The sequence below is a fragment of the Bicyclus anynana genome, chromosome 2 (genome assembly GCF_947172395.1).
Source record: "Bicyclus anynana chromosome 2, ilBicAnyn1.1, whole genome shotgun sequence".
Classification (NCBI taxonomy): Eukaryota; Metazoa; Arthropoda; class Insecta; order Lepidoptera; family Nymphalidae; genus Bicyclus; species Bicyclus anynana.
Window position 1 is genome coordinate 9,709,594 of NC_069084.1, and position 26,364 is coordinate 9,735,957.

The 26,364-nt window shown below is 34.8% G+C and overlaps 2 protein-coding genes across 2 annotated transcripts in view; both read right to left on the reverse strand.

Moving 5' to 3' along the window:
* LOC112054772 (NADPH oxidase 5) overlaps positions 1-2,574 on the reverse strand; it is a 59,957-nt gene extending 57,383 nt beyond the window's left edge. Inside the window, exons 1-2 of the mRNA XM_052887254.1 lie at positions 2,556-2,574; positions 653-973 (exon numbers count right to left, since the gene is read on the reverse strand). Of these exons, the coding sequence (XP_052743214.1) occupies positions 653-973 (321 nt within the window). The 5' untranslated portion in view covers positions 2,556-2,574. The remainder of the gene's footprint in view (positions 1-652; positions 974-2,555) is intronic.
* Positions 2,575-9,197: 6,623 nt separating this feature from the next.
* Positions 9,198-23,621, reverse strand: LOC112047804 (hydroxylysine kinase). The gene is made up of 7 exons (XM_052888382.1): positions 23,503-23,621; positions 21,702-22,015; positions 17,954-18,153; positions 14,295-14,414; positions 13,869-13,984; positions 11,143-11,332; positions 9,198-9,691 (listed from the first exon to the last, which is right to left on the reverse strand). The coding sequence occupies exons 2-7, from the start codon at positions 21,991-21,993 to the stop codon at positions 9,488-9,490; spliced, it is 1,122 nt and encodes a 373-aa protein (XP_052744342.1). The 5' UTR covers positions 21,994-22,015; positions 23,503-23,621; the 3' UTR covers positions 9,198-9,487.
* Between the last annotated feature and the right edge of the window lie 2,743 nt (positions 23,622-26,364).

The following is a 26,364-nucleotide window of genomic DNA, read 5'->3' on the forward strand; positions in this document are numbered from 1 at the left end:
GTAGAAAGTAAAAAATAAATAAATATCATAATATTATCTTAAAAATTTCGTTACTAATAATAATAGTTTCAAAGCTTAATATAATAGGGCAGTTGACTCATATCAAATTTAATATAAAAATTATTTCGTATAGTAAATGAAATATATCGATATCAATTAATAAAACTTCATTTAAAAATCATGTATTTTCAAAATTTCCAAATGTATAAAACGCTGTCGTCCATTTTGTGACTTGTCAATATTATTTGATGTACTAAACGTCAAATTAATTGTTAATTAATTTTGTCAAACGCTTCGTTTGGTAAAGGATTAGTTAACGTGACGTCATAAAACAGTTGAAATATAGACCATCATGACTGACAGCGTTTTGGCTTGTACTATCAAATTAAAATTTTCATGTGATCACGTCTCAAAATCTCAACTTTTTTAATTAATCTAGCAGAACGATAATAATCAATGTAAGACCATTAGAAAAAGTGTCAACTAGCCTATTACAAAACGAAATTCAAACTAATCACAACATACGAGGCCATTCGCGATTTTGATGATTATTTAATTACTAAGGACGGAAATAGTTCAAGGCCTGACATTGCAAATCAATTACACATGTAGCAATTAAAACTGTATTTACAATGTTGCACAATTAACTTACCTCATCTTGAAAAGTACGATGCAATGTCTCCTTGCCATACCTCTGGTCTCCTTGCTTCAAGATGGCTGAGCATTGCTTCAATAGAGATAATCTCATTCTCTCTTTTACGCTCTCTTCTTCCATAAAGGACATGCGATGACCTGTTCTGGGCACACCTAGTAGATCTATAGGATTATCACTTTTAATTTCAGCCATTTTTAGTTCAGTTTTCGCCTCGTCCGTTGTTATAATGTCGTTATCACTTGTTCCATTGGGAACAGAGTCTATACTAATTTTGATATTGTCTTTATTTTGGACGTCGGTTTGGTTTTCAGTAGACATCTTGTAAAAATTAAGTATCAACTCAAAACATTGTATTTCTTCAATAACTTTACAATTAGTTTAATTTTATTTAAATGTTTTGTGTAACTAAGATATTTAAATTAAATAATTTATAGGCCTTATTTTTTATTAAGTTGTGATCATTCCAGTTGTCATAAAAATATTTTCATAACCTGCTATAACTTTTGGAATATGATTAGCAGTGCTATAAAACGTGTTTGTCTACCGTGTTTGGGCATGGAAGTGTGTGATATTTTAATAATTTGCAATAAAAAAAAATAAAAAATACAATTAGAATGAACTAAATGCCTATGCCTAAAATTTTAATTCTCCATAACGACGTAAATATAATGTAACGGTAATGATAAATAGATAAAACTCTAAAAATTGTATAGACATCACAGAATTGGCTTTCCGAGACACTTTTTAAAATATATTCAGATTAAAAAAACATTTATTTCAAGTAGGCTTAGCTTCAAGCACTTTTAAAATATCAGGTGATGTTATTATGATTATAAGAAAAATCGAAAACTTAAAACTAAGTACTTTCGACTTAGTCCTAATTGACATCAATCAAGACTTTTTTCTACGAGAAAGATATCCAACTAGCTGTGTCTTGGTTGTCAATGTGAAAAAAATAATCAATTCAGCTGTAAAGAGAAAGTTTATTTATGAGACAGTTGGAGAGTTACTGAGTGCGAAAAAACATATCAAAGCCCAATGAAATTTGGCTAAAAACCTAAATTATGTGCATGGGATGTGCAATGTTTGCAATATTAATGGCACCACATACCACATGCCGGCACCGACAGCGGAATCTGTACCAAATAAAAAGCGAACACCTGCGGTTCCAAGCCTTGAGTGTATTGCCTGATACTCGCAATGTACAAACTTTAAAAAGAAAAGTCTTTTAAAAGAAATCTTATTTTCGCATTTAATGGGTGTATGCACAAAGATTTTACTAATTGATAAAAAAGTCTTTCTAAAGAAATCTTATATTGCTAGGTAAAAATGTTTTTATTTGTTGAGAAAAAAGTATTACAATATAATTATCTATTTTAACTGACTTTCAAAAGGAAGAATCGGCTAAATGATCAAGCTTATTTTTATTGACATCACGAAGATTATTGCTATTTGATAAAAAGTCTTTCAAAAGAAATCTCCTAATGGTATTTTTATGAAAATGCAAAGATTTTTGATAACAACTAAAAAATCTAAATAAATCTATGTCTGTTAATAAATAATGACACAAAAAAGCTTCCTGTAATTCGTTTTATTTTTTTAAGACACGAAAAATTTTTTTGTATTTATATTTTCTTCTCAATTCATTTTTATCTAAAATTGCGTAAAATTTAACTTTTATAAGTTTTTAGTTTTTGTTGTAAGTACCTAAATATCGGGATTGTAAAACTGTAAATGGTATTTAAAATCAACTTTTTTGGCGTAACATATTTTTCAATTAATTAATTTCTTAATAAATTACTATATTTAATATTGTGTTACACAAGTTTATTACTTCAAGTTTATTATTTTTTTATTAAATTATGAACTTTGTCACACAGAAGTAACGTAACTTTCACACCTGGCTCAGACGAGCGAGCGAACCGCGTTTTGATCTGACACTAGAGTCGGGTCCGAACTTCGATAGACAGGCCTCTAGACTGGTTCCAAATATATAACACATCAAAATGGGTCCTTTATGTACAGATTTCTAACATAAAATATATAATAATTGTTATATATTCGTTTTGTTTATAAGTTTTTTCTTTCTTTTGGATTAATTTTTAATTGGATTAAATAACCTGCTGTAAAATAAATATTTGATTCTCGACACTAGACTCGGGTCCGAATTTAGATAGACAGACCTCTAGACTGGTTCCAAATATATAACACATCAAAATGGGTCCTTAATGTACAGATTTCTAACATAAAATATATAATATTTGTTATATATTCGTTTTGTTTATAAGTTTTTTCTTTCTTTTGGATTAATTTTTAATTGGATTAAATAACCTGCTGCAAAATGAATTTTTGATCCTCGACACTAGAGTCGGGTCCGAACTTCAAGACAGACCTCTAGACTGGTTCCAAATATATAACACATCAAAATGTGTCCTTTATGTACAGATTTCTAACATAAAATTTATAATAATTGTTATATATTCGTTTTGTTTATAAGTTTTTTCTTTCTTTTGGATTAATTTTTAATTGGATTAAATAACCTGCTGCAAAATAAATTTTTGATTCTGTATATATCATATTGTATTAATGACAGGAATCGCTAATTACCGACCCGGGCACCTTAATTTGTTTTCCTAGACAAATAAAACAATTAATCTGGGGCCAATCTATTTAGGAAAAAATTTAAATCTTGTAATAATTCTGAATCCAAAAGTAATAGGTTTAAAATAAAAATTAATAATTAACAAGCCGTGATAACCCAGTGGATATGACCTCTGCTTCCGATTCCAAAGGGTGTGAGTTTGAATCCGGTCCGGGGCATGCACCTCCAATTTTTCAGTTGTGAAATTAAATATCACGTGTCTCAAACGGTGAAGGAAAAACATCGTGAGCAAACCTGCATAGCAGAGAATTTTCTTAATTCTCTGCATGTATGAAGTCTACCAATCCGCATTGGGCCAGCGTAGAGAACTATTGGCCTAATCCCTCAACAGTGAGCCGAATATAGGTTAATAATGATGATGATGATGATGATGATGATGAATAATTAATTTTACACTAACAAATATGTTTTGTATAACAAATATACTTTTATTTATTTTTAAATAAATATCATAATTTCAATTAAATTATGTTAATTACATACATCATAAATCAACTTTAACTCCTAGATATTTCATATAGATAATTATTTTGGTATTAGTCCTGCGCCGCTAGTTTATCTGTCTGTCAATCTGTCACACCCAGTTTATGAGATAAATGTTTATTTTTTTAATTATAGCAATTATGTTGTCTTGAGTGATATACAAGAGCATGAATTGAGAATTGTTGGGGCAATTAATTGCAATTTTCGTTACATAAATGTTGTATAAGATTAAAGATTACCGTGATGCGTGACAGTATGGTAGGTACACCTGGAAAATATTCGGAGATTACGTACATTGATATGGTGTCAAGCTATTTACATTTTCGTAAAATACGAGTAAAACAAACACTCTCATCCATACTTAATATTATAAATGCGATCGTTAGTCTGTCTGTCTGTTACTTTGTCTCGGCTAAGCCACTGAATCGATTTGGATGAAATTTGTTAAAGAGATATATTGGACCCAGTGGCGTGCACTTCATGTATGCATAAACGCAACGCATACCCTGAGAATTCATTACGTTCCTCTAATGGAGGTGGAATTTCCCATTTTGTACAATTTGTACGTATACAATCTACCTTAGTTAAAAACTTTGTGCACGCCACTGATTGGACCTTGGCAAAGTAGCATCGTATGTTGCTCCAAGGAGCAATTTATCTCTATCAAGAGATTTTTTTTTTAAGTAGGAGATGTTTTAATAGATTTTAGTATTGGTTCGCAGTAGTACGCACATAGCAAGCTCTATAATATACTAAGCCTAAAATGCGTCAAGTAATAACAAAAATAATCCTTTTAACATAAAAATTTAACTATTCCAGTTATTTTGATTGTAACACAAAATTTCTGAAAAATAAAATAAAATGGGACTAAACTAGAAGCATCTATATACCTAATACTATACTAATATTCTTTTAAATAAAAAAATAATTTTCAAAATTGCTTAATAAACGTCGAAGTTATGAGTTAACAAACATTTAAAAAAAAACATACGTGTCGAATTTAGAAGTCCTCCTTTTTTGAAGTCGGTTGAAAAGGTACAATAACAATACAAAAGTATAGGGTCAGTTGAACTACCTCGATCAAAACTTATATCTGGACAGAACTTAACATAAACTATATGTACCGCGGATCACTAATTAATTATAATTTGTCATTACTTCAAAAGCTTTCGAAATCCTAAAGCCACAGTATAATCAATAACTCATTAATCGAGTGGTATTCAAGCTAATAATTCTTACGAGTCATACGTGGATTTCGTAAGAGCTATTAACGAATTAAGGCGAAGATCGAGAGCAGCCGCGGGCTATAGCTAGTCATTAAGGCTAAGGTTCCACGATACGCTATATTAAATTATGAGTAGTAACGCTTTTGATAAAATGAAACTGCACTTTTTAACCATTTAGGATTTGGCTTGTTTCAGTTTAAGACTTACTGTTGAAAATATTTTAGATAATAATAAGTAGATACAAAAACTTCTTATTGTTTAGTAATCTATACTAATATTATAAAGCTGAAGAGTATGTTTGTTTGTTAGTTTGAACTATTGGCCCGATTTAAAAAATTTCAGTGTTAACTACCCCATTTATTGAGGAAGGCTATAGGCTATACTATCCCCGTATTCTTACGGGAACGGGAACCACGGCGCAACATAAGTGCAAACTTCCACCATCAACGTGAAAAAAATGAAATTGGATTTAGTAAATATTTTAGTTTTATTAGTAAGTATTTTTTTTGTTATTGACATTTTTGTAATCTGGAGGACTATTCTGTAACGATGTTTTGTATAATTCGCATTGTGCGACTTTCGAATTTACCTCTATCTCTCTCTGTCTAACACAAAACTATAGACAGAGAGCGATAGATAAGAGTTCGAAGCTCACACAATTGAAGTGATAAAAAACATCTTTACAGAATAGTCCTATAATTAGCATTTACTATAATGAATTTGCCTCACATATAATAAACAGTTGCGTCGCGAGAGCCTTGATGGCACAGAATTTTATAAAAACGTGAATTAGGTATTGATTTAGAATTTTGCGGTTTTCCTATAATATCTCGTGACCAACTTAATTTTTACCTACTCATATCTTTTAGTGTAAGTTTCAAGTTAAATTGTTATACCGTTCCGAGTGAAAATGCAAAACGTGATAAAACAACACTGTTTTAAAACAGCACGCGGACAAAGTCGCGGGCGTCCGCTAGTTTTTAAATAAAGTATTAAACTTACAGACGTAACAGATGGTAACTTCAGAAACTGAACTTAATTATTGTATTTACTAGAAAACATTCTATTCATAAAACTAGTCTAAAATATGTTTTAAAGTTAACGTACTCTTTATGTGGCTCATTAATCTATCTATATATATAAAAATGAATTACTGTTCGTTAGTCTCGCTAAAACTCGAGAACGGCTGAACGGATTTATCTTATCTTGGTCTTGAAATGTTCGTGGGGGTATAGGGAAGGTTTAAAAGGTGAGAAAAATTAGAATAATTGACGGGAAAAGCATAAAAATAACACTTTTCTATTTCCCATACAAATGTTTCAATAGTCAATTATAGATCTTAAGGGTAGGGGTAGGGTAGGGTAGGGATAGAGGAAGAATTGCACATACGTCAAAGCGAAGCTTGACGGGTTCGCTAGTATTTTATAAAAATATGTATGTTTATATTGATATCTATAAATATGTTTACAAAGTTTTGCTTGAGCTCGATGTTCAGCTGCAGTATAGCATTAGCTTAGCTACCAGAGTCTGACTGATTCGTAATCAAATCTTACACGAACTAATCAACTCTGTTTATTGGTATACACTTAACCTTTAAATTTAAGCAATTATATCATTGGCTAGTATAATAAAGGTGTAATAACACCAAATATTACTTCACCTCGGTGGTGATCGACCTCCAAATTCATACTAATATGTAAATGTACGATAGACACATTCTAATATAAATAATTTATTTAAAACGTATTCATAAACATTTTATTTAAATACACCAACTGATGGTGCTTTCATTATCCCTATCATCATTACTACATAGTATAAAACTAAGTCGCTTTCTATGTCCCTACATCCCTATACCCCATATTAAATCTTTAAAACTGCGCAACGGATTTTGATGCGTTTTTTTTTAAATAGATAGAGTGATTGAAGAGGAAGGTTTATATGTATAACTAACGACCCGCCTAGGCTTCGCGGTGGTCCAGCCGTCCCAAAGATAACTCCGGACAAACAAACAGCAAAAAAAAATTAAAAAAGGTTGCTAGTGTTTTGGTATCGTGTAAAATAGCTATAAGCTCTTGAAGACAACACCGTTATTTTGCAATCACAGACAGACAGATACATTTTATTCATACATATGTTTAGATAAATATGGAACTCTATGTATTCACGCCAGACAGCTCTCGCTTATTCGATTTTTAAATGTTAATTTTTTAAATAAATCAACTAACATTTAAAACTACAGTAACCGTACTGTTTAACCTAATCACCTGTCAAGATGAAGAACAGGAAAAAAATAAAGTAATTATATTAGCCAAAAGTTCACGACCCGCCGACCGAATGTTTTGATAGCCTGCCACGAACGCTGTCAACATCTTAACACGATCGCAATACATCGGCAAATAAAGGTTGAGAAATGCTATGCATATTTTGATGACGACCTCTTTAGCGTAGACTAGACGACGCCCCGCGGTTTTACGCGCGTTGTTGCCGTTCCTGTGAGAATAAGAGGGGATAAAATATAGCCTATGACATTCACAAATAACGTGGATTTTTGTGGTATTTTTTGACGTGACAACTTCTTATAATTTGAAAAAGCCCGCTGCACACTCGAAAAAGATGACGTCATGCGTCGTTCCCTCGCTCTAGGGTTGCCAACTTTTTTACAAGAAACAAAGTATATTCTGGTCTATGAAGATTATTAAACAGTATTTTAGAAAAACGAACATTTTCTTTTGAAAAATGCAACCATTCCATCAGTATTTTCTTAAGACGTTGTCACGTTCAATTATCGTCAGCAAAACCGATCTTACAGATCACCGATTTTTTTTTAATTGGTTCAGTAAATCCAGAGATTACAACTACAACATCACTTACTTTACCTCTATCTAAATTATTAGTTAGTATAGTAGTATGCCTGTTTTCCTTATGATGACATTTTGATCAAATCAAAATGTTATCATAAGGAAAACAGGCAAATTAATTTTTAACCAAAAACAGCCTGTATTACTAATAAATTTTTGTGTTTCTGATACAGATAAATGGTTGGCATTTATAGTCAAAATTATTAAAATTAAAGAAATAAATGTTTTTTTATTATATATTATCTCACAAAGATAATTTTGAAAAATTACGATATTGAAATTGGTGAAATAAGCGATACTTTACGAGCAAATGTGTTATAAAATAAACAACAACACACTATTTTATTAATTTAGTACAGTTCTTTATAAAATATGCAAATACCTCATAGATGCATAACATAAAATTGAAAATTTTGAAAAACACCCGAAATTCACGAAATTATTAATTACACTCTCGATCAAGCCATCAATATTTTCTTTCAGAGCGCTCTCATTCGAGACCCCACTCGAGTTTATTTGCAGACATTCGATTTTCATCAAACATGTCTAAGAACACTCGCACATAAGTCACATTTAATACGAAAATAAATTATTTCATCCGTTCGGTAGCTATGGTGCCACGGACAGACTGACAGACAGACAAGTTAAACTTATAGCACCCCTCTTTTGCGTCGGGGGTTAATAAATGCACTGCCTAGGTGTCCTGGAACTCATTACAAACCTGTATGATTTTTTCATTTTGTAGGTACAATTTATACATGCTTATAGTGTCTACCCTAGTTATAAAGGATATATTCTCTCAGGATTGGAATTGAGGTTTTTCGAAAGTTACATATAAGTTAGCGTCATCTAGCGGAAATCCTATAAAGTACTCAGTATCAACTCACGTACGAATACTACGTGTTTGTTCGAAACGTAGCGTAGGTCCGAGTTGTGTTGATAGTTCAAGCGTTATTCAAGAGATGGAGCTAGTTGCGTTTTGTAAAATGTAACATTTCAGGAGGTACTACTTTGAAAATACTGATATGAATAAATGTATGTTTATTATCACGTTCATTTCATTGCCACACCACGCGACGTCGCATGAAACGGCCTTTTACGCTGTGGCCGGTAACGCGTTACGCGACATCGCATGGTTGTCCCTGACAATATTTTACGAACAACAGAACATCGGCCATTTTGATTACTTTCCGAAGATCGAGGACCATCCTGCTATTTATTACCTGTTATTGGTATTTTAGCACCTCCTTATCCGTAAACCACTTTTTGACATTAACAGAATTCGAGGAAAAAACGGCAGTGATAAGCAATTTAACATTTTCCAGTTTTTATTTAATAGGTACTTGCTCAATTAACAATTAAATTACACAAATTAAATAGTTACAGTTATAATAATAAAAAATAGTAGCTAAATAACAAATAAAAGTAAAAGCTTGGTATACCAGAATACACGGTGAAATATATCAGCATAACTGTAAATAATATACATACCTACCAAAAGATATTGAAGCAATACTACAACAGAAGTATCTAATAAATCAATACATTATCTTTTATCTATAAAGATGAACATCTACAAATGTAAGGTCTTCGAGAAAATCTAGCTTCTAGTCAAGAATTCATTAGCAATTGCTTTCCAATTGGTCGGATCGTCATCAGGGTCAGGTTTGGACTTTCTGATCTTCTTGAGCAACTCCCATCCGTTAGCCCTCTCTGTTGATGTGACGTAGGTGTTCTTTGGATCCTGATCTATTGTGTAGGCGCCGAGGGTCAAGCTTTGCACCAGACGGGATGATATCAACGTCTAGAAATAAAAAGCTCAGTTTATTAATCCACATGGTAACTTACAAGGTAGGTTTAAGGTTACCTTACAAAGCAAGATGATGATAGGTCATAGTTATCTATACCTTATACCTACATAATCTTAACGTGAGAATGAATAAAGTACACTAGCTAATCTCAGATCAACGTATACCTACTAAGATGCTCTGGTTCTGAATTCTGTGTGTATTGATTCATCGCCTTTTAGAGAAAAATAGCAAAATAAACTGATATTCATTGCTCTTCATTCCAAAATTTTGTATGGCTATTCTAAAAAGAATTTTGAAGTTGATGTCAATAAATTTTAGACGATCTAGTCGATCACATTTAAACTTTCATGTTAAATTTGACGGCCGCGTGGTGCAGTGGGTAGTGACCCTGCTTTCTGCATCCACGGCCGTGGGTTCGATTCCCACAACTGGAAAATATTTGTGTGATGAGCATGAGTGTTTTCCAGTGTCTGTGTGTATTTATACATTATATAAGTATCTATATGTAGTATATAATTGTATATTAATATTATAATATCAACTATCTTAGCACCCATAACACAAGCTACTCTGTATGCTTACTTTGGGGCTAGATAGTGATGTGTATTGTTTAAGTATATTTATTTATTTATTTAAATATATTATTTTTCAGTTAGGTATTGTAATGTGATAGAAAGATAACGTTGATTATGATTAGTATTATGGTCATACCTGAAGTTTGGTTGTTCATACAAAATAATTAACCAATGTGACTAATTGAATTTGTTAGCCGCTTCTTTCAGGTCCAGTACATTCTCTTACATCATCCCATCTTTTTGTGTATTTGGTTGTTAGGTATTCTGATATCTAACTTCTCTTTCCAATATGAATCTCGCGAAGTACGGGTTCTTTGTTTACTTACGAAAAAGAGCCTGTAGCCATATGGCATGTCGATTCTCTTTCTACAAACGCTAACTCTTCGAAAACTAAGAAAATGTATAGCAATGACAGATCCAATAATCAACATGATCACGTGACCTGTCGACAGCAACTGTCATTCCCATTCATTAGTGTTGTTGTTCATGTATGTTAGTTTTCAAAGCGTTAGCGTTTGTAGAAAGAGAAACGACGTGCCACATGCTAAAGGTCCAGTATTTTGTACTGGGTCCAATTAGCTTATGTGGCTTCGGATCATTGGGTTCGAATCCTGGGTCGGGATATGACATACTGAGCTTTTCTTCTCTCTCTGCTCAGAGTTGATGGTGTTACACCCCCGTGATTTGGTGAGCACGTTAAACCGTCAGTTCTAGTCATTATCATTACAATCTGATATTATTACCCTAAGCCTGCCAACCTGCATTGGAGCAACGAGGTGGATCTAAGCTCAATAATATGTGTTGGACTGTTATGGCAGAACATGTTAGCTAAGACGATAATTGCTTTGTACTCGTAGTTAATCTTTTACCTTCAGAAGTCTGTATTCCTCGTCAGGTAGTCTTCTAGTGACGGTGTATCCAGCGAGGACGTAGCCGCCTGACCGGGGATCTCCAGTGAGCAGCATTATGTACGTCATGGTGATAGCCAGCTCGAACACGTAGTAGGAGTACTGAATGTCACCAAAGTCAATGATGCCAGAGATACGATAGTCGGTTTTGCTGAAAAAATAAACATACAATTGTATAAATGTAAAGAAACTAAAAAGAAATAAATAAAGTGAATTTTATTTCAAAACCAGTGGTGCCCCCGAGGTCAGGGTAAACGCAAAAAAGCACTAGTAATAAATATCCATCCTAGCACAGGACAGCGATGACATCGCAGTCCGCACGGGGTATAACATTTTATATGACACCGCCTTAGCACAGGATAGCAAGCAAATGCAGCTCGCGCAAGGCACCTAGGCACCCAAGACGACCCATAAGCCACAAGGCTTCAGCCTCAGCCTCTGGAAAATGACCGGCGGAGCAAGATCCCTCGCGTCTTACCCTTCCCTTTTTTAAAAAAAAGAAGCTAAGCCTCGAGGCACGTACTCATGCCCGGATTTATCATCTGAGAGGAGATGAACTATCTGCTGAATTATCCGATTGCACCTAAGGTGTCCAAACGGCACAAATATGTCGATCATGAAACTTTCGGGTAGGCCGTACGTTTATCTATACTAATATATAAAGCTGAAGAGTTCGTTTTGCTTGATTGAACGCGCTAATCTCAGGAACTACTGGTCCGATTTGAAAAATTCTTTTAGTGTTAGATAGCCCATTTATCGAAGAAGGCTATAGGCTATATATTATCACCGTGCTCCTACGGGAACGACAACCACGCTGGTGAAACCGCGCGGCGTCAGCGGGTGTATAATTAGCACGTCACACTCAAATTTAACAAGGCATTGGAAAGACGACAATGCATTCGCAGAGCATTGTGTCGGTCGATCTTCCTTCTAAATATCGACGACGAAATCCAAATAGTCCAAGGGAGTCACTTTTTATGTGGTAAAAAGGTGGTTGAAGTTTGGAAGTGTTCTAAAGAAGGCTTTGTTTTGCAGTGGTCGTACATCGAATAATATTATGATAAAACAAATTGTTAAATGCCCGTCATTCCTCCAATGTTGCCGGTTCTTTTTACCAAAATATATCATGCGCTGCAATTTGTTAATACTTTTTTTATTATAAGCAATACAATGGGGATGATGACTAGGTTTGAATATATTGATTTGTTTGATACATTCGGGTGAATAGGGTCAATTTTAACTAATTTATACTTAAAAAGCAAAGATAAATGAGATTATAAAATTTCAAAATCTATTAAAAATATTTTATCGTAATTAGATGAAAATTCATACAGTTTTAGCTTCCTTACATTAAATGTGACATTTTTTAATATGTGAACTATAAGCAAAAACGTACAAATAACAAAGATATTAGTAATTTTGTTTGAACGCGCATACAAATCTAACGAACATTACATTGCCTATGACGTCATTAGTTCGAGCCATTTTGTATGGGGCGTTTTTCAGGGATCCGCGGCAGCGCTGCAAATCTGACTCTTTAAATCCCTGTAGCTCCGAAAGTAATGATCGCAGATACCCTGTTCCTTTTACAAAATTGCTTTACTATTAGTATACTCTTAATTTATATACAATTTAAAAAACTGTCATCATCCCTATTATTATTATTATAGAAAAAGAAATAGAAATTCAGTATTTCCACCTCTGTTAATAGAAGCTGAAAAATAGAAATAATATCAATATTTATTTCTGTATATTTTGTTAACTAAGCCCATGTAAGCATAATTTGAAAAATAAACTAACTTACACCAGGCTTACCTTTGAACAATGCCACTCAGTATCTGGTTGCATACCCGCAAAACTGATGTATTTAGTGGTCTAATGCATGAAAAATTAATTTTGAAAAACATTGAGTTTCATTGTTAAACTAGAGTAAATTTCAGTGCATACAATGCCAATTCAACAGTAATCAAAAAATTTATAGCTTTCGTAGAAAGAAATATTGTCGAACATGATTTATCTGACCATTCTAATAAAATTTTGTTCAATTACTAAACATCAATCAAAATCTCATAAAACAACATATAATATTGTCAATTACCGTTGTGAAACTTATTTTTTGCGGAAAGTTATAGCAAAAAACCAAACCGCTATGGATAAAGTAATTTATTCATTATTAAACAAAAAATATCAAGTATTTTTTAGTTTTATGTAAAGTGGGGGGCGGGGACGAAAGGTCTGAGCCGGGAATGGACATCCCCCTTTGATATAGGAACTAGATTATTTATATTATATTCACTTAACCAAAATAGATGGTCCAAAATTGTATGGAGCCCAGGATCACTCATTGTACCCTAGCGGAAATAAAAGAAGATATTTTTTTTAACTATTTTTGATTATACAAATCTACAAATTTACTTTAATTCTTTCGAAATAATATTTATTTTCTCCCAATAAATGCAATACTAATAATGGCGGATTGATGACGTTTCTAATGCAGTACTCGATTTGACGTTTGTCAATTGTCATGTCATAGTTGCTCTATGGTCGCCATCTTAATTTAACTCAAAAGAGTGGATCTGAAATGGACCATCTCCTTTGAAGTTTCTGCGATCTGATCATATTCTCATCTGCGATATCTGTATTTTTTTTTTTTAATAAATGGCAAGATTCTTCTCCTAGCAACTTACCTGCCTCCAGGTTTAAGCTCAACAAGAATGTTATTCTCATTAACATCACCGTGAATGACACCTTTCTCCAGTTCGTCAAAGCGAGGCAGAACAGCATACTTGAACTCTTCAATCACCTGTAAGGGTTATTAAAATTTCCTTAAAATTCCTTTATTTTATTTTATTGAAATTACTTCATCATTAGCAAACCATTTTCGGCTCATTGTTGAGCCTGAGTCTCCTCTCATGAGAGGGGTTAGGCCAATAGTCCACCACGCGGGCCCAATGCGGATTGGCAGACTTCACTCACGTAGAGAATTAGGAAAATTCTCAAGTATGGAGGTTTCCTCACGATGTTTTTCCTTCACCGTTTGAGACACGTGATATTTAATTTTTTTTTTTTTTAAGAAAAATGAGGTTATGTAAGATTTATTTTATTTTGCTTACCTCTTCTGCCAAGTCCAGCTTATCAGCGTCCTTGATGGCGTACTTGAACTTGTCCAGTTCTGGAACCTTGCTCAGCATCCAGATGTGCTCACGGGAAACCAAACCGGAATGGTTGAAGTTCTGAAGTTGAATAAGATGCATACAATAGGAAACTTATGCTAGCTTATCCTAATAGTTACTATACAAATCATGCCCACGTGGAATTCAGCACTGGTACCAATTCCGCATTGAATAGCCAGGCTGATCCTTTTGCACGAAAAATGAGACAATACAATAAATCATCATCATCATCATTAACGGATGGACGTCCACTGCTAGACATAGGCCTCTTGCATGGACTTCCAAAACGGTCTCGAGCCGCGAACATCCAGCGGCTCCCTGCAAACCGCTTGATGCCTTCGGTCCACCTAGTGGGGGGTCGACCAACACTAAACTTTCCGGTGCGGGGTAGCCATTCCTACACCTTGGAAATATTGAGTTAAAATAAATATTGAGTTAAAATTTTAGTTCGGAGTTAAGTTTGTGTTACAATTTTTCAAGCAGATAACACCACGATAATCCGCGTGCTGCATCCTCTCATGTTCTCTCTTCCTCTCGATCTCGTGTTGGCTCGTGCCGACGCTAGGTGGCGCGACTTGTTTCCGTAAACAATAGGGAGTTAGAAAGGAGTAGCGACCGGTTAGCGGGAACGCCTTGCGATATAATGCGCTCGTCGTACGGTCGGCCAGTATGCTCGTGGAGTTAGAGCCGTCCACATTTCTTGTTGTGTAATTCTTTATGGGTTACTTGGGATAGACAGGGAGAGTGAATTGAGTGGAAAAGGGGAGTGTTAGTCGACTGTCAAAGGATCCTTTAACACTACACACATCATTCACAAGTGCGTGACTCCACTCATAGTCATTCTCGGCCATTCTAGGGTCTTATTTTGGTTACGGTTTGATTTGTTAATGTCTAAAAAATATTATTTCAATGAATCTAAACATAACCATGCTCCGAGTTTAGGCTTCGAGCCGTTAAAAGCAGTCCACAGATCTGCATACCTACCATCAACTATAATAGCGACTCAACTGCAGACCAAAATTGAACTGCTTCGATTTTTCGTACCACGGAGTCCTATATCCGACCAATTGACGCTGTAGCGAAAAGTAATAAAAATAATCGTACGTATGCATCGCCTTAAACGGATTTTCGTATTCTTTGTATAGGAAGTCATACAAGTGTGTCCACTGTTCCGCATAGTACGGATCGCATCAAACGGATTTTATCTCCCGTAAATTTTAAAGTCCGTTTGATACGATGCGTCCGATACGTAGGTACTATGTGGATTAGTGGACGCCTACCATTAACGACGTTAATACTACAAAAAAAAGGTATAAATTTTTAGACGTATACCTACTGTATAAATCATACTGACAATGCCGTGTGATTCTAGCATTGCTCATACAACTTATTAGTCTGGAGGTCTAATATCTGAATCTCGGTTACTGTGAACACTGTGTATATAGGTACTGTAGGAAAATCACAATAGCAAACAACCTTGAATTTGACATAATCACGTGTAGCGAATGTATTACCAGCGTTCTACAGGTAATACTGGCACAGGGCTAGCGTAACTCTATGTATACTAATACAGAAGTTTTTTACACAATAATTCATTGGAATAGACCATTGGTCTAACCCCTCTCATTCTGAGATGAGACTCGAGCTCAGCAGTGAGCCGAATATGGGTTGATAATGATGAATTAAATAAACTGTTGAGTTTCTTGCCGGCTCTTCTCAGCAGAATCTGCCTTCCGAACCGGTGGTAAGGTATTTACAAATAGTCACCTGACGTTTCAAAAGTGCTTATAAAGTAAGCCTTCTTGAAATAAATGAATTTTGAACTATCAGATTATTTTAACAGCCTGCTACAGAGTCAAGCCACCCTCCAAAGGGAGAAGGGATATGGAACTTAGACATTGCTTCACGGCCTTGAGTGATAATGATTCTGTAACGATTAATGTCATATTTTAACGATAATTATAATGATCGGGACCGACAGCTTAACGTGCTCTGCGAGTCATGGATAAGTAATACCTTCAATTTTCTAACTCTGGGTTGAGTTTTTTTTTATTTTTTGGTAAAAAAATAGCTAAAATATTATTCATAACTTAAACCAGGACTCGGTCATAGGAGCTCGTGATCCAATGCCAAGGAGGTGTCATCAAAAAACCACTTGCTTAACCAATGAAGTAATTGTAGTTATAATAATAATTATAACATTGCAACAGTGTACTTAGGTACTTTCTTTTAAATTTTACCTTAAGTTTTTAATTTTAACAGAGACAATAATTAACGCGTATAAAATCACAGTCATCTGTGTTATTTTTTTTGTTCACCATAATTTTAGCACGGTTGAATGGATTTTCATATGGTTTTCACTGTTAAACATAGTACAATGTAAGTTTTATTCATTGAGATTTCTGATTCGTTATAATTTACATTTTTTTTGACAGCCCTAACATATAACAAGACAACATAACATATGGAAATAAACCAGGTTAACTGATGGCGGCACTATAATAATCCTATAGCTGTGACAGATAAATATATTCTATAACTATTTACATTGTACTCATGTTTCATGTAAATTTCAGGACTTGTATCCGTTATCATGTGAAATTTTAATAACACAGTCGTTATTCTATATACCTATCTAAATTATTTTTACTTGGTACGGACACAGTCATTATGTTTGTTTGTGTGTTTTTGAATAAACGCAAGATATTATTTTCAATTTTCATTCGATTTCACTTCTTTCACTTCATACTACTATTACAAGCAGTTCCATATAATCATCGTCATCATCATCAGCCGATGCACGTCCACTAAACATAGGCCTCTTGCATGAACCTCCATCCTCTGTTGTTAGTTACATTTTATTTTTGACATCCCATAGAAATAAAGGTCAATAAAGCTTGTTAAAGACAAATATTACATCGACGAGTATAAAATAGCGGAATCACACCCCCTACTACGAGTACTATTATGTAGGTATTTTAAGGAAAGCAGGTAGGTTGACCCCCCACCAGGTGGGGTGACGACATCAAGCGAGTCGCGGGGATTCGCTGGATGCGTGCGGCTCAGGATCGTGATGTTTGGACGATGTTTGGACATCCATCTGTCTATCATATGTATCATATCATCGATACATATCATCGATATGATACATATTATCTGTCTATGATATGTATCATATCGTCTGCTATGATAATGATGATGATGATGTTACTCTCTGCTAATGTCTATTATATGTAGGTATAGTATATTAGAGGCTCAATAGCTCAACGGTAAGAGCGGTCGGGCTCATCACCAAGGGTAGTGGTTCGATCCCCGCCCCGTTGGTCTATTGTCGTACCAACTCCTAATACAGTCTTTCCCAACTAGTTGGAAGGGAATGGAAATATTGGTCATTGTCAACAGTCTAGAGCCGTTGTTAGTTACATTTTATTTTTGGCATCCCATAGAAATAAAGGTCAATAAAGCTTGTTAAAGTACCAACTCCTAATACAGTCTTTCCCAACTAGTTGGAAGGGAATGGAAATATTGGTCATATTAAAAAACATGGCCAATATTCTTTAAAAAAAAAAGTAGCTTTATATTGTTAAAGAAGAACAAACCTGCAGCTTGTTGTCCAAGTTGGCAACAAACTCGCCAAGCTGGTAGAACAAGGACTCGGAGCGTGGCACATCCTTTAGTAACTCTCCGGGCACGTACTCCAGCAGTCGCACCACGTGGTTCTTGCCGCTGATGCTCTCGACGGAGTGCAGGTGGCCGAAGATGTTACGTATTGGCTTTGGACAAGTCACTGAACGAGTGACTGGAATAAAAATTAGTGTTACGTGTGGAAGATTTACTTAAAATTAAAAATTAAAATTGTTTATTTCAGTAACATCAATCGAATAACAAATAAATAATTAAAGGCCAGAGTCTTCTTTTAAGACATTTTTACACCTTTTGTAAAGCCGCGCAATGACAGCTTGCATTATCTCCTATACATGTATGTATTTTTATTTCATAATTTGCCGCTGGTTGGGAACGGTCACGTATAGAAAAACACATATAGTTTGTTTTACCAGTATTAAGCGTCAAGAGGTTTGAATTAAGCCACTTAGCAATAATTCTGAGCCCTTTCTCAGCGTGATAACGGACATCTTCCCAAGAATTACCAGTAAATACAAATGCAGTATCATCTGCGTACGAGAAAATATGTCCATTTCTTATTTTGAGATTGCAAAGTTCGTTGATGTAAACCAAGAATAGAGTAGGACCAAGTACGCTTCCCTGGGGAACACCGTAGTTGATATTTAATTCATTACTGATGTAATTATCAACCTTAACCATTTGAGTACGACCATTTAAATAGCTCCGAAACTTAATAGATGTAATAGAGCCTCAACAGCTCAACGGTAAGAACGGTCGGACTCATCACCGAAGGGTGGTGGTTCGATCCCCGCCGCGTTGGTCGTTGTCGTACCTACTCATTATACAGTCTTTCACGATTAATTGGAGAGGAATGGAAATATTGCTCATATTTAAAACGATATGATTCATATTTAAATATTCTTCATATAAAAAATATATTCAATCTTAATTTAAAAAATCGGTTGTCTGTAAAGTCGATTTACTGACGATAGTTAAACGTGACAATGTCATAAGAAAATACTGATGGAATGGTTGCAATTTAAAAAAAAATGTACGTTTTTCTAAAATACTGTTGTTGTAAAAAAAGTTGGCAACCCTAGAGCGAGGGAACGACGCATGACGTCATCTTTTTTCGAGTTTGCAGCCGGCTCCATTGAATTGTAAAACGTTGTCACGTCAAAACTACGAAAGGTCAGCACGAAATCTCGAAAACAGCTTGACGCGCAAAGATGAAATTTGACAGGGAGGTAGTTTATAGTTAGTGGGTGTCCGCTAAGGACAAATTTTGCGATAGGGCCGGATAAAGGAGGTCTAAGGGCGAACGAAGTCGCGGGCGTCCGTTAGTACATAATAAAAGCAAGACTAAAATTAACTATAAATGATAAAATTAAATAAGATACCAAAAACTAAGACAAAATATGTATATTTTTTTTCCTAAGTAGGACTAGTTTAGAAGTATGCTTTTCAAATGTCAAGTTTGACTATTTGTATAGTTTGTGAAGATAGTTTTGTACTTTTTATTTTACAGTTGTATGTACACATTATATTATTTACTTGTAGTATAGAGTTATCTGCGAAAATGATCGTGTTAGAGTAGAGAACGATGTCACAACCCGTACCTATTTCAAAATTAGCTAAAGATGGTTGGTTGGTTAGGATGGTTTTAGTAAGATGTTGGGTTGACTTGATGTACTCAATTTAACGAGGAAGTGTAACGCCACCTTTGCAATTCTAAAAGAATATTAGAAAGAAATCCCAATAAAATTACATGTACTTACATAATTGGTGATAACAATGCAAATAAAAAATATGAACAACTAAGCTAATATAAATGCAAAGAATGTCACTGTTACATTGCTAAATGCTAAATGCTAAAATGTTGGTATAGAGATTAATCATTTAAATGTGATCTTGGAGAAGAATATGTACTACTTTTGTCTCGAAACACAAAACCTTTTCAGGGAGGAGTGACTGGAATTACTTGTTCGACCATAACTAGTCGTAACTGGTATATAAATTGATTAAAAATTTATACTTATAATAAATCTGTAGAGAGCCCAATTCTGTACATGAAATATATTTCCAAAATAACAATCAGGGGATGATTAGTGATCGATGATAGTTTCGGCATTAGTAATGCCAAAAATGCAATCAGTAAAATTTTTGTCTGTATGTTCGTTATAGAAACAAAAACTACTTGACGGATTTTAATAAAACTTGGTACAAGTATTCTTCATACTCCTAGGCAGGTAATCTATACTAATATTATAAAGAGGTAAAGTTTGTAAGTTTGTAAGTTTGTAAGTTTGTAACAATTATTTGAAATGGGGTAATCTTCGGAACTACTGGTCCGATTTCAAAAATTCTTTCACCAGTAGAATGCTACGTTATCGGGGAGTGCTATAGGCTATTTATATCTCTATCATTTATAACTACTGAGATACCGCGGGTTTTCTCTTACAGGTCGGACCGAAAAACTTACTTATTCGCATGCGCTGCCTCAACCATTGCGTATAACTGAAATAAATGTATGGAGGCTTTTTGAACCTTTAAAAGTTCTACAAAAAAGTCCGCGACACCATATATCTATCTTTTATATTTTAGCAGATATAGCACCTTTAGTACTTTAATAAATTATTTAAATTTTAAACTAAGGTTTACGTCATTATTTACACAACTAAACTTAAATCCTTATCAAAATAAATTATTTAATAATCACAAGGATATTATAGAGATAAGATTTGCCCTTTACAGTATGTTAATTAGTTATATAGTTTCGGAGATAATACAAAATTTCTGAAAGTCGCAGAAATGCCGCTATATGACGCCCCGCGGTTTCAATTACGTGGTTCCCGTTCCAGTGTGAATATGAGGACCAAAGATAGCCTATGACACTCGCAAATAATGTAGCTTTCTATTGGTAAAAGAAATTTCCAAATCGGTCCAGTAGATCCAGAGATTACCCCCGACAACCTCACAAACTTTACCTCTTTATAGTATTAGCAAAGAAGTCGCTTAGGAAATTATAGTCTTTTGGTCATTGCAACACGCACAAAAGGCTGGACCAATTTTGCTGAGGGTAGGGATAGGATAGGGGTAGGGAAGGGGTAGGATGGAGGTAGGGTAGGGGTAATTTAGGGAAAGTGTAGGGTAGGGTAGGGTAGGGTACCGATAAGGTAGGGGCAGTGTAGGGTAGGGGCAAGGTAGAGGTAGGGGAAGGATATGGAACGTATAGGGTAGGGGAGGAGTAGGATAGGGGTAGGGTAGGGTAAGGTAGGGTACGGGTAGGGTAGGGTTAGGGTAGGGGTAAGGTTAGGGAAGGGTTAGGGTTAGCGATAGGGTAGGAGTAAGGTAGGGGTAGGGTAGGGTAGGGTAGGGTTGGGTAGGTTTACGAGCAGGGTAAGGAGGTAGATAAGTTTACATAAATTTTTACGCGGACGAAGTCGCGGGCGTCCGCTAGTAGTATATATTTCTTCACGCTACGACCAATAGGAGCAGAGCAGTTGAGGGAAAATGTTGGGAAAACGAGAGAAGTTACTGCATTTTTTCAGCGATACTACTGTAAGAGCTGGATTACAGAGGTTTAAGGGCGGTCGAAGTCGCGGTCGTCCGCTAGTTATTAATACTTACTCAAAATATAACCTTTATTATTTAAATTAGTAAAGTAGACAACACATACAAGAAATATTATATAGTAGTACAAAAAATACAAGAAATACTTACTAAGGAAATTCATAATCTCATTCTGCGCTTCCACGACACTTAGGTTCTGAGAGTCCATAGAGTTCATTATCTTCAAGACATATCCGTGAGGGTTGTGATTAGTTATTAAAGGGTTCTTGACATTGGGGTCTTCTATTATTTTGTAGTTCTTGTCATCGTAGCCATTCAGTTCAATGAGCTCGAGCACTGAGATGCCGTAGAGTCTTTCGGCAAGGAGTTTGACCCCGTCGTGGTCAATCAAGGGTTTGATCACCGTTCCTGGTTCTAGGACTACACCTCCTTCTTCCGTCATTGTTGATCTTTTGTTGCTTTATCTGTGAATGGCGAATTCAAAACTAGAATCAGATATAGGTGATCCCGAGAGTAAGTACCTACTACATCGTCGTTATCAACCCATATTCGGCTCACTGCTGAGATCGAGTCTCTTCTCAGAATGAGAGGGGTTAGGCCAATAGTCCACCACGCTGGCCCAATGCGGATTGGCAGCCTTCACACACGCAGAGAATTAAGAAAATTCTCTGGTATGCAGGTTTCCTCACGATGTTTTCCTTCCCCGCTTGAGACACGTGATATTTAATTTCTTAAAATGCACACAACTGAAAAGTTGAAGGTGCATTCGAACCCCTCCGGACCGGATTCGAACCCACCACCCACCGGAATTAGAGGCCGAGGTCATATCCACTGGGCTATCACGTTTCTTAAGTACAACATATCCACTCGTAATAGTTACAGAAAACCGTGTGATTTTAAAAGGTTTTTATATTGGGTAATAAAAATAATTGACTAATTTATAATATACAATACAATACAATCTTTAAGACAAAATAAGAGAAAAAATTGCTGAAAGTGTGTAACTATGACTAGATCTCAACGGTTTTGATCCTAGTATGCTAGATTTAATTCTGTAAAGTTCGTTTATTAATATAATTGATTAGTCATTATAAATAAATCTACCAAAAGTTTAGTTTTACGACTTTTTCTACTTAATTACAGACTGATTACACTAACAAATATTTTTGTCTGATAAAACCTGGTTTATCTTTAATAAATCAATCTTCTATGTGCAAACTTCATAAATAAATATTGTATGACAGTTTGTTACATCAGTTGTATCTTGCGCCGGTGGATGGCCCTCTGTCGGCGGTTATGGGAACTATCGTCACATGATTCGGCGCGCCGACGGTTTAGCTAAATTAATCCTATTGATCACACAATGTGGTCAATATTGAAAGATCTATTACTATTTATATCGTAAGTATGCAAGTAGTATAGTTAATCGTAAATAGGCATATTAATGTATAAAGACTTGGGTATTAGGCATTTGAAACTATAATTCGTAAGTATGCAATTTATTCAATCATACGTAGGCATATTATAATGATCAAAGACTTGGATAGCAGGCATTTGCAACTTTAATCGATCATTAATTTGAAACGTAACTTAATTAGAATTTATAATTTATTTTTTGTTCATATAACATACTTAATACGGTGCTCTATAAAAATGCACATAAACACACACTTACACATGGTTTATAAATAAATTATTTATAGTTTATAAAGACATACTCATCTACTCAAAATTTCAATTTGATTTTTTTGCAAAACTTCAACTGCTTAAAAACAACACAACTACCTAATATTAAATTATTCCAAAATGTTGTCTAGAACCGGAATTTTAAATCTAATAATTACGTATTCTGCATTTACAAATATTGGTACAAGTAACTTGTTTGCCAAGTAATTATGAGACACAAATATTAGCTGCAAAACAAAATAATGAAGTGTAAGGAAGTACTTACCACCACGTTCGTATAGTAACACGACCAGAGATGAACTATCCATAGTTCCATACAGACAACAACAGTGTAACGTAACGCAAAGATGATAAATGAGAACACTGATAACGTGTAGTGATAAGATCTTACAATAACGACAGAAAATACAAAAAAAAACTTTGCCCTTACCAACGGCCAGTTTCTTCATCGCAAGTAACAGTCAAAGTGACGTCATAAATCAAAAGTGACGGTCTTATTTACTGAAAAATAAGATCTTCTTTATTACTTACTACTTTTACTGTTCCTTTAGCTTTACATGAAGAAACTGGCTGCTAAACTTGAGGTCCTTGATTTGAGTCCTTGGTAAATGTATATAGATAGGTATTTAGGTAAATAGAATTAAGTAAATTGTATTTTTTTTTTATTCTCTACAAGTTAACCCTTGACTACAATCTCCCTGAAGGTAAGTGGTGATGCAATCTAAGATGGAAGCAGGCTAACTTGTTAGGAATATGATGAGATCCACACACCTTTTGTTTTCTACACGACATCGTACCGGAACGCTAAATCGCTTGGCGGTACGACTTTGCCGGTAGGGTGGTAACTAGCCACGGCCACCCACTAGCCAGACCTGGACCTTAACTTTGAAAAAATGTCTTCAAAATTACCTTTTATTGTCATAGTAGATTAATTAAATACCAGAGACTGAAATTAAATGAGACTGCATTTATACTACAGTTCAGTCTTTGTGGCTTGGTATTAAAAGGTTATAGGTTTGAGTCCTGACCCAGGCTATACTATACTTTATACCGTTATTTTTCTTCCTTAGAAAACTTTCAGCTTGGAATTCGAAAGGTTACACACCACCGGTCATTATTATTCACGTCTTATAAACCCTTAAAGACAATGATATTAAATACTGTAAAAAGTCTTTAGTTAAAGAGCTCACCAATCCGCATTAAAGTAGCATGGCGAAGTCATACATGTGATAAATAATAGCTATAAACGCTAAATATTTCAATTGCTTTGATGAGAATCGGTCACAAACGGTGTACGTAATAGCAACATATTTTTATAAATTGGTCAAGCAGTTGTCCATTGTAAGCGTGACATCGTTGTTAACGACTTTTGCCGACACCGCCGGGACGTGACGTGATCGACATTTTGGTTATCATTATATTATATTAACATTAATGACATAATACTCGTAATAGTCCATCGGCTCAGGAACAAAATATTTATCATCAGAGCCTTCGTGTGGACTTCCAAACATCACGATACTGAGCCGTCCTGCGAATCCCTGCGACTCGCTTGATGTCGTCAGTCCACCTGGTGGGGTCGACCAATACTGCGCTTTCTAGTGCGGGGTCGCCAGTCCAGCATTCAGACCCCAACGTCCATCGGCCCTTCGAACTGTGTGCCCTGCCCATTGCCATTTCTTGTCGGTGACTTTGGTTCTTCTGAGGATCTCCTCATTTCTGATTTGATCATGCAAAGATACTCCATGAATAGCTCGTTCCATCTCCGTGTGACTCTGAGCCTTCTTATAAGGCCCATAGTTAGTTATCGTTCTTCGTTAATTTTGTAAATAAATCAGTACCTCAAATTGACGTTATTCAACGAGCGAAGATTATATAAAACATTGGCACTTAAATAAAATTTATTTACACTTTCTATTTTCTATTAGAGACTTAATTTATAGTATTATTCAACAAATGATGTCTTCAGTAGTTGGTCGATACATTCCTTTCGATAGACATTTAATTTAATTTTAATTTCCAAAGATCCGGTGTATATTAATTGTGAAATCATCATCAAATTATCCCTTCTTTCTTAAATAATAATTATAATTTTGTTTATTGATTCAGAAGTACAATACTTACAAATTTTTACTTAACATAGATTTTGATTTTGTTTTCTCTTATATTAATATATTATTAATATATTAATACATTAATTCCTTTATTTATTGTTATTATCTGGCAGATATTGCTTTAGGCAATAAGACCGCCTTTGCACATACCTACTTGTTTACTATGTTTTCTTTTATTTTCTTTGTTATTGTTTTCTTTTGTGCATATACTATATATATAAATAAATAAAGTAGATCTGATCTCCATACTAGGATTCCCTGTGTTGTGGTATAGACTGATCATCGTAAATAGATTAGATTATTGGAAAAGGACGGTGTCTTGATAAGATACCTGTTGATAAGACGTCAATATTTTGGAAGTAAACATTTCGAGATTGATCGAGAGATCGATGTTTTTATACATAGACTAGCGTGCGCCCGCGAATTCGTCCGCGTGGAAATCAATGTAAATTTTCAAGCCCTATTTCACCACTTTAGGGGTCGAATATCTAAAATTAGCTGAAGTGGCAAAAAGAGGGAATGTAGTCCAAGAGCCGGTAAAGACTCAAAACTTTGTTGTTTGGAAGTTCGAGAGGCATAAATGCTCAGTGGCTCAGCAGTGAACGTCAATCGGCTGATAATGATAATGTCAAAGAACATATGCGTACACTAGAACTTTCTTATTAGAAACTGATAATGAATCTATATATTTTCTAGTATTTTAGATAGTATGATAGGTACACTTGAGTATTTACCTACGTGGGTACACCGAATTATCGTTTAATATTTCTGTTTGTGTTTACAACATAACGGGAAGGAAAATTCATGACGTGTGATTTATCACGAGTGATGAAGAGATAAGTGTGTCGATGAACTGCACAACGCTTAAGAATCGCAACTTGTACTGATGTAATAAGTACTAGATACCTAACTATAATTTGCCTGTAATCTTTAAGTGGGAACCTCAGAATACAGAAAACTCTAGAAGGTGTGATCGCGATAAGGAATAAAGCCGTTGAAATTACTCTTTTTGC